The sequence below is a fragment of the Protomyctophum bolini genome (assembly GCF_963924005.1).
Source record: "Protomyctophum bolini genome assembly, chromosome: 6".
NCBI classification, from domain to species: domain Eukaryota; kingdom Metazoa; phylum Chordata; class Actinopteri; order Myctophiformes; family Myctophidae; genus Protomyctophum; species Protomyctophum bolini.
Window position 1 is genome coordinate 38601784 of NC_137867.1, and position 10000 is coordinate 38611783.

General features: G+C 46.7%; 1 protein-coding gene across 1 annotated transcript in view; it reads right to left on the reverse strand.

Annotated features, from left to right (window-relative positions):
- Nucleotides 1-10000, reverse strand: part of kiaa0825 (KIAA0825 ortholog) — a 180568-nt gene that overhangs the window by 101464 nt on the left and 69104 nt on the right. The window contains exons 15-18 of the mRNA XM_080765788.1: nt 6626-6829; nt 2611-2859; nt 1609-1952; nt 1116-1222 (exon numbers count right to left, since the gene is read on the reverse strand). Coding sequence (XP_080621914.1) covers nt 1116-1222; nt 1609-1952; nt 2611-2859; nt 6626-6829 — 904 coding nt within the window. The remainder of the gene's footprint in view (nt 1-1115; nt 1223-1608; nt 1953-2610; nt 2860-6625; nt 6830-10000) is intronic.

Sequence of the window (10000 nt, forward strand, 5' to 3'; positions counted from 1 at the left end):
AAAATGTCAAAAGAATTACATATTGTTAAAAAAAATATCGTAACAGTGGAGAGCTTCAAGATCGGCTATTTTGTTGTTGAATATCCAAAGTATAAAATAGAGCTGATCAAGTGGTTAAATGTTGATCAATCAAACAATCAATCAATCAATCAATCACGGTGGAGCAGTCGGTAGCACTGTCGCCTCACAGCTAGACGCTCCAGGGGACGATGTGGGTGCTGCTGGCGTGTTCTATGGGGGGAGTTGGCAAAAGGGCCTTTCTGTGTGAAGATTGCATGTTCTCCCCGTGTCCCCTAAGGTAGGTACCCTCACATGTTCTACCCGTGTCCCCTAAGGTAGGTACCCTCACATGTTCTCCCCGTGTCTCCTAAGGTAGGTACCCTCACATGTTCTCCCCGTGTCCCCTAAGGTAGGTACCCTCACATGTTCTCCCCGTGTCCCCTAAGGTAGGTACCCTCACATGTTCTCCCCGTGTCCCCTAAGGTAGGTACCCTCACATGTTCTCCCCGTGTCCCCTAAGGTAGGTACCCTCACATGTTCTCCCCGTGTCCCCTAAGGTAGGTACCCTCACATGTTCTCCCCGTGTCCCCTAAGGTAGGTACCCTCACATGTTCTCCCCGTGTCCCCTAAGGTAGGTACCCTCACATGTTCTCCCCGTGTCCCCTAAGGTAGGTACCCTCACATGTTCTCCCCGTGTCCCCTAAGGTAGGTACCCTCACAGAAAACATGCAGTAATCCTGGTCTCTATACTACGTCCTCCTGGCCAGCCGGGGCACCTGATGGAGGGGAGAGGAACTGGTTGGAATAACGTGTTCCTTTCACACGCTACGTCAAACCGGTGACACTCCCCCCTGTCAGGTGATAAGAAGCGGCTTGGACTCCTAATGCATTGGAGTGTATAGCGCCCATAATTACATTAGACAATTGACAATGGGTGAAATTTAAATAAAAGTAAAAAAATCGAACCCTCATCATCATGTCATGAACCATTGATCATAATGGATCCGACCGTCGACCTTCTCCAGCGGTGCCTGGCCATAGTGTTGACCTTTGACCTCTCACCTGTGGGAGCAGACCCAGCGGTCTGGCCATAGTGTTGACCTTTGACCTCTCACCTGTCGGAGCAGAGCTTGCGGGCCCTCTGCAGCTGGAGTGACGTCCATTTGGGTCTCTTCTCCTCCAGGGCCTGGAGAACCTTGTTGACGGTGGGTTTTGGGACGCCCTGACAAGACACAACATAAAGAATTGTGACATGAATAATACTAATACTAATAATAATAATCCATATTATATCCAATTTATACAGCTCTTTTCTCTATTAGGAAAATATTTGAAATGCTAAAAACTGAGAAAACATGTCTTGGGGAGATCCAGAAGGTTGGCATCACCACACCTGAGGGAACGTCATGCTTCAATTTGAATCAACGTACAGAAAGGTTGAAAAAGTTGAATTCAACGCGTAAAAATAAACCTCCCCGTTCCGTGTCAGACAATAGGAAAACACCCAGTTACAAAGTGCCTATAAGGCGGAACATTAATTGTTACTTACGTCAGACGCAGCCAGTCACGCACGCACGCACGCACACCACCTTACCCCCCCTTCCTCACCTTCTGTTGAATGCCCATGGCGGCCTGCAGGCACTCAGCCAGCAGGGCCAGGCGGTCTCTGGCCCTCCGGTCCAGACCCAGCCCAGCGGTCTGCTCCAGGGCCTGGGTGGTGGTCTGGGTGGGGGTCTCCTCCAGGGCCAGCAGGCCCTGCACCAAGCAGCCCACCAGGGCCCAGGGCAGCAGGCCCGTGGAGCGCAGGCTCCTGGCGTACTGCTGGCTCTGGGAGCAGAGCCGCTTCTCGGCCACGTGGAACAGGTAGCGCACAGGGAGGGGCAGAGACGCCACGGCTGCTGGCAGGCTGACCAGCACCGAGGACACGGCCTGGACCGCCAGAGATATGACCCCTAGAGGGAGAGAGAGAGAGAGAGAGAGAGAGAGAGACCACAAGAGCATGTAAGAATGGAAGTATAAACTGTTCCAAAAAAGCCTGTGTGCGTGCATGGCGCATTGTATTGTATTGTCCTTAAATCCTCCTACATGATGAGGTAGAATGAGGGTTCCCAAACTTGTCCAACTGCGACCCCACAAATTCCTCATAATTGAAGTGGATTCGACCCCCCTACCCTGACGGGAGTAAACTAAAACAGTGGGGCGGGACCCATTTGTGGGTCACAGACCAATCTGTATGGGTCACGACTTGAGTAAAAATACCATTTATTTTTCCTACATTTACAAATATATTCATATTCAATTTTTTTCTCCTTTTAAATATATATATTTTTAAATAAGAAAAATAAGAATTTAACAAACGAATCCAATAAATTCCATGAATTACAAAGAACAATAATAAAGATCTACAAGCACACAACGCGTCACTTCATGCAACGTTGTGAGCTTGTAGATCGGCTATTCTCACTAGTTTTGGTTCCGGCCGGGCACAAACATCTATAATCTCTCTTTTGGGTCTCGACATGACAAGTTTGGGAACCACTGAACTAAAACATCTCGTGTGCGCGTGTGTGTGCGTGCGTGCGTGTGTGTGTGTGACAAAGAGTGCAACACCTCTGTTGGCAGGATCTTTCCCCTGGGGCTCCAGTGGTGGTGGTGGTGTGAGGGAGCTGTAGCTCCACTCCTTGGGGACTTTAGACAGGACGCTCTCTGGGAGCGCCCAGCCGCTGGGGGGGTCCCCCCCCTCCGCGCCCGCCTGCCAGGCCAGCACCATGGACGCCAGATGTCCCAGGAGGCCGTGGGCGGGCTTGGAGACCACGGCCTGGATGCAGCTGACCACCGCAGGGACCGGCCGCGTTCGGTCTGGGTAGAGAGGGAAGGAGAGTGTGTGGGATATCATTATAGGTCAAATATTATTGAGAGAGATGCTCAAAGTGCTGTACTTAAATACTACTTTACCTGGAACTGGAATATACTTCCAATTTATAAATACAGTATTTGATACTTCTACTCCACTACATCGTAAAGGATAATATTGTACTTTTACTTAATTATTTGAAAATGTTACTGGATGGTTTCTCGATTTTGATTATTATTAGAAAACATGCATTAAGCCCTACTGGACATAAACATTGCAGGCTATTTTCTAAGGATTTTAACACATTTTACTGTGAAATGGGGGCATTCTACACAATGAGTATACTTCTGGTACTCTATACTTTAATAATTTTACTGTTGAATATTATCAGCCCTTTAACTTGTAAGACCCGTAGACTTGCATTACGGCACCGGCACCCATTTTGAAGAAACCCTGCTTTTCACAGGCCTGGTTGGTTCATTGGTTGGTTGGGTGTTTCTCTCTGACACGACTCACATCAAACTCCTATATCACATGTTCCGCATCAAACCCAGGTGGTGCCGCTGACGGGCGGACGGAAGCCCAGCTCTCCCTACCTGCCCCCCCTCTCTCTCCCTCCCCCCACTCCAGGTGTATCCCCCGTCTTTCATCACTGTGCCCTTTTAATATGGCGCTCCACACGCTGACACAAGAGAGCAGCCATACAGCATGAAGTTGTATGACATCCATAAACCTCCCGCTGCGACGGGCCATAAAAAGAAACCAAAGGCCTTACGACCAACCGTGGGAGAGATTTAGTATGGCGGTGCTAGCCTTAGCGCATATAGCGCTCAGTGGGAGAAGGTGCATCGGGTGGGGTATCTCCCAGGACGCCTAACAAAATCTACCACCTCCGACCCCCACGGGGAGAGAGAGAGAGAGAGAGAGAGAGAGAAGGGGGAAGGGGATATTATGATCTGGGATTTTCCACGAGTCGGTTGCTGTCGGGTATGCAGAAAGAAACCTCTTATCTCCATGATATTCTAAGTTTGTTTTTGTGTTTGATTTCGTAAATTAACACCCTACTTGGTCATGCTACAGCGTCACAAAAGCATCAAGCCTCTGAGATATAATGGAGTAAATTTATAGAAAATGGGAAATTCAGTAAAATGATAATGATAATAATACTGGCGTTTCAAGTTTATTTGAATAGATCATTGCATAACAATATGTTGTTATGTTTCTTACACTGACACAAGAGGACCGCTGATAATCAACTATCAAACAACGCTAAAAAAGTTTCTATTACTTCTGGTAAAGCTTGTACGCTCTCGGGAGGAACGACATCTGGTGCCTTTTTGTGTGACTCACAGTTTGTGTGAGTGTCCTCCCATTCCGTAGTGTGTAGCGACTTCAATTTGTAGTACAGTACTTGTACTGTACTGTACAGTACTGTACTGTACTGTAATTAGTTGTGTCACCAGAAAGAGAAAGAGAGAGAGAGAGAGAGAGAGAGAGAGAGAGAGAGAGAGAAAGGTGGGTACAGGGTGCAAACACAGCAGAAAGAGCTGCTGTGACAGGAGTAGTATATCAAATGGAATACAAGCACCTTAAGGAATACAAATCATCACGTGTATCACCGTTTATATACCCTACACTGCTTACAGCAAATGACCTCGGTACATATAAATTATGTTATATATAAACAGAGCAACTTTAATTCTATTACATTTGAATAAATTGCTGCTATGTTTTTTTATACTAAGTGAATACAATGCACAATCTTTTTATAGTTTCCCAAGATGGTACTACCCAAAGTGTTAATGTAACACAGCACTGTTTACACCTTTATTTAATTCCCATTTATGATCAATGTTTATTTGTACATACATTGTTTTATTTTGATTGTCTTTGCTTTGGCAATGTATATGTACGTTTTCTCATGCCAATAAAGCTCCTTTGAATTGAATTGAGAGAGAGAGAGAGAGAGAGAGAGAGACAGAGACAGAGTGAGAGAGAGAGAGAGACAGAGCCAGAGTGAGAGAGAGAGAGAGAGACAGAGACAGAGAGAGAGAGAGAGCAGGTGAGAACCGTGCAGTATACTTTTCAAAGTCACTCAGAGTCTATGAAAGCTCATTCTGCCCGTAAGCATATACTATTGACCAAAGCGCTATCGATTCACCAACGAAAACACACCGCAAGACGCAAACAGCGGTGCAAAGCTTAACTTAATCTAGGAGAGTGAACTCGCTGACAGCTCAAATGGAAAGCAGAGGGAACTGTGTGTGTGTGTGTGTGTGTGTGTGTGTGTGTGTGTGTGTGTGTGTGTGTGTGTGTGTGTGTGCGTGTGCATGTGCGTGCGTGTGCGTGCATGTGTGCAGGAGCGAGCGGGTGTTGTAACACCGTAACCAAAAGTGTAATACAACGCTTGGGCACAGGCCAGTAATTAAACTAATTACTCTGTGAGGATAAATTATGGTTTGGTGACATTGAAAATGTCTCCCTTCTCCCAAACACACACACGCACGTCCGCACGCGCACACAAAGGTTTGTACTATACTTGTGAGGACATCAACATTTTATGAATGCTTTTTTATTTATTTTAAATAAAAAATAAATCTACTGTACTTGTCGAGACATTTGGGCCTCATACGTATAGAATGCGCACAGACACGCGGTTGTCACACGCACGCGCTCACACGCAGTCACACACACACACACACACACACACACACACACTGCCCGTCTCTGTTCATCCCGTGCCGCACTCCAATCACCCTAATTTCCGCTACAATAATTACCACTCAGCCAGGAGAGAGAAGTCATCACCAGAATGAGGTCCAGCCTCAGCGGGACTTCTTAAAATGCTCTGGATCACGAGGAGGAGATTCAGTAAAAGACCCTAACCCAAAAACACCCTTCAGTCTGAGACGAGCAGGTCGTACACTACAGTATGTGTCTGTATATGATTGTCAAACCCACTAAATATATTATTTTAAGGTCAAGGATCCCCAAATGACTGTGTATTTGGGCCCACCGTGCAAGATTTGTTGTGGTGGTCGTGGAGACTCATATTTCTCCGCTTTGAGATCCATTGTCAGCGGTTCTCATCAATGATGGACAAACCCTCCTAACTGCTCGGATTGGGGTAAAGCGGTGATAATATAATGTCACGTGTCAAGTAGTATCTGACAATATACATTTACAATACCAACATTGATATCGGTATTACTTTGTTTAAAAAACCAAAAAAAGGTTTTCAGGAAAATATATATATGAACATTTTGGAGTTAGGTGGTTCTTGCCCGACAGCAGAGATATACTGTACAAAGTTTGAGGAAAAACTCAGTTACAGTTAAATAAGCCAGTGGCTCTCAAAGTGGTGTCTGGGGACCCCTAGGGGTCCTTGACAAAGTTCCAGGGGGTCCCCAGCTAAATGATAGTTAGGAACCAAATGGACCCTTATGGGTCAGTAGGAAATGAGAGCGTAGGTTCCATTTGTACATTCTCAGAGATAAATTAACTTTGATTTTACAATATACATTGGGGTTCCAGAGACAGACATGCCATTAAATAGGGGCCCGTAGGCTAATTCAGGTCAAACCTGGGGGCCCTTGAAATTAAATTGGTTGAAAATCACTGGTAGAGCCGAAATAAAATATTGTCTTACGGGGGTTCCTTGGAATACATTTTCAAATGGGGGATCCACAGGCTATATGAGTATCATTTTGGGGGCTTTAATAAGCAAAAAAAAGCAGTGCAATTATTATTCTTATTATTGGGGGGAGTTACCTGGCAGTGTGTAGAGATGCTCCCACAGCTGAGCCTTGTCCAGGTAGGGGAGCAGAGCCTGGGTCAGGGCCCGCGGGACGTCACTGACGGAGCACAGGACGCCGAACAACGCCACCACGAAACCATCCCCCGCCCGCCGCTCCTCCTCCGACGAGCAGCCCTGTGACCCCCGCCGCGTTGACCCCGCCGCGTCTCGGCACAAATCTGGAAACAGAAAAAGAAAGACGTTACGCGCGGAGGCGAGTGAATAAATGATAAGCAGAGCCGTATATTATACTCATTCTGAAAATGTCACGGAGTGAATTGAATCTGGTTTACCTAGATATAGAGATGTACCTCGCATATCATTTACCTAGATATAGAGATGTACCTCGCATATCATTTTACTTAAGTACAATTTTGAGGTATTTGTACTTTACTTGAGTATTTCCAATTTCCAGTACTTTTACTTCTACTCCACCACATCTCCGAATGTGTACTTTTACCCCACTACAATTATTTGAAAACTTTAGTTACTACTTACTTTGGCGATTCTCATTTTGATTAGAAAAACATACATTAACCACTTCAAGCCTATACATTTCGGCCATTTGAAAATGCGTTGCGACGCATTGTGAGCTTTTTTTTTGCTATTTTCAATAGATTTTGTACACATTTTGAACTTGTGAAATGGGACATTCTGCAATAGGAATAGTTTTAGTACATTTTGATGAAGGTAGCAAAATTAGTAGATCTATACAAGTAGATCTGCATGCGTGCGTGCGTGCATGCATGCGTTTGTGTGTGTACACGCACATGCACGCACACACACACACACACACACACACACACACACACACACACACACACACACACACACACACACACACACACACACACACACACACACACACACACGCACGCACGCACGCACGCACGCACACACACACACACACGCACACACACACGCACGCACACAGTTTCAAGGAACAGGGCGACTATAGAATGCGTTGACCTCGACCTCCACAGCGGGGAGGAATAACACACAACATGATCCAGTTCAAATGGATTTCATCAGAGCGAGCGACGGGGCGAAGAAAGGAAGAGGATGAATAAAAACAAGATGGAAAAATCACACACTGTGCAGAAGAAAAGAGAGCGTATGTATGTATGCACTGTATGTACTGTGTGTATTTGTGTATGTATTTGTGTGCGTGCGTGCATGCAGCACGTCGTTGGTAAATGTCAAGGCTGTCACATGTACTGAAGTATATGCTAACGGGAACGTCCACAAACCACCTTTTTCTTTGCAGAAAGAAAACCAACAAAACAAACACGTCCGTGGAAGAAAATGGGTGTGGGGTTGATGCCGGGGCTTGGAGTGCGTGCGTGTGTGTGTGTGTGTGTGTGTGTGTGTGTGTGTGTGTGTGTGTGTGTGTGTGTGTGTGTGTGTGTGTGTGTGCGCGCATGTGTGTGGGGCTGTGGGTAGGTATACCTACAGCGGTGCATAGAATCAGGAAGTGACGGTGAAGAGGCAAGGTCTTGTGGGGCGTTGCTCACCGACAACTATTTACAACAGAGGACTGAACGCGGCACTGGGTGGGGTGTGGGGTGGGGGGGCACTGGGTGGGGTGTGGGGTAAAATGCCCAGTTGTTTTAAAGTTGACAGCGCTAAATGACCTGCCGCTGCACACCGTCATCTACCTGCTGCATCACAACGTCTCTGTCTGTCTGTCTGGGCTGGAAACCTCATTATGTCCAAAACACTGGGACTCGTCACCATTCATATTCAAAAAGCATCGACGAGTTCGAAACGCACAGCTTTGCGGCGCGTTTCTGCTAGTTATTATGCTGTTGTGAAGCCGTAGTGTAGATCAAGCAGGACGTTCTGCTAGTTATTATGCTGTTGTGAAGCCGTAGTGTAGATCAAGCAGGACGTTCCCAAATAAACACAAAAAGTTACAATATGGATATAAGACGTTTCTGCCTGACAGCGACGAAGAGACCCTGATGATGAGAAATTGATTTCTCTCTCTCTCTCTCTCTCTCTCTCTCTCTCTCTCTCTATCTCTCTCTCTCTCTCTCTCTCTCCCGCACGCCTTCGAGGCACCAATCGCGGTCCGGCCATGTGCTGACCTATCAGTCTATTAGACAGCATTAGGGGGATAATGGCCAGCACCTGGTTCCCCGCGGCGGTCTACAAATTTCCCCTTAAGGACCAGAGAACTGTCCTGCCGTGATATAGTCGGAAGTAGGAAGTGGTGGGTTAGATATCTATTAATTTCCACTCGAGGTGCTGGAGAGCGAGGCGTCATAACGAGGCTCCTGAACAGAACAGGAGACGACCTGTGTAGGGACGTGTTTACCAACAATGTCACTTATAGGGTGCACAGGCTTATACTGTAGATCACAGTCTAGATGATGAGCCCCTCTCTCCATCTGATGAAGTTATCATCACCATCCTCATCATCACCATCATCATCATCATCATCATCACCACCACCACCACCATCACTAAATCAATAGAGTGTGGTAATAAACACTCCACCAGGGCCAGCCGGTTGCACATGCAGTGACCTTTAAGGATTTCTTTCCGCCTCTCCTCCTCCTCCTCCTAGCGTGCACGTCGGCAGCGCTCTAACCTTTAAAGACTGTTGTGCACTCGCACATTAATTCACATTATAGCGACCTCATTAATAACAACTCTGCACTGTCTCGTTCTCTCTCTCGCGCTCGCTGGTTTGCGCCCGGGCCCTGAGCACATGCTCTCTCTCCCTCTCTCTCTCTCTATGACTACTACATATATGCGTCTCGACTCGACTGCCGCGCCAGAAGCCGCCCGTAAATCAACGGCGGAAGCGCTGACGCTGGCGTGCTGTTGCCACACTGACGGGCTAATTATTCCATTGAGGACGGGGAAATTGTGGCACAAATCTTTTGAATATATATTCTTTCAGAGTGAACGTTTTTAACTCAAATCTTTGCTTCAGGTAAGATACATATCATTCTGGGGGTCCTTGACATGAAATAGTTTGAGCACCTTATAGAAACATTGCTTTTTCAGAAACATTTAGTACATTTAGTCAAATCTGGTTTCAGTCCTAAATGGGTTAACCACGGAACGGAAGAACGTGGACGCACGGACTGACGGACGAGCAGGCGAACGGACGGACGGGGTGGCCCAACTGAATGCCTGCACTTCCATAAGCCACCGTTGCCCTGCTGACTGATCCAAAATGGATACTGTACGCATTTGGCTGCTGACCACCCCCGATCTGAAAATATTTTGTTCCAGGGGACCCCCAGAAACAAAGATTAGAGTTAGCTGTTAGCTTTAAAAAATAACTGTATTATTACAGGAGTGGCTGGAGCAAGGGGCAAGTATAGGGCACTGGT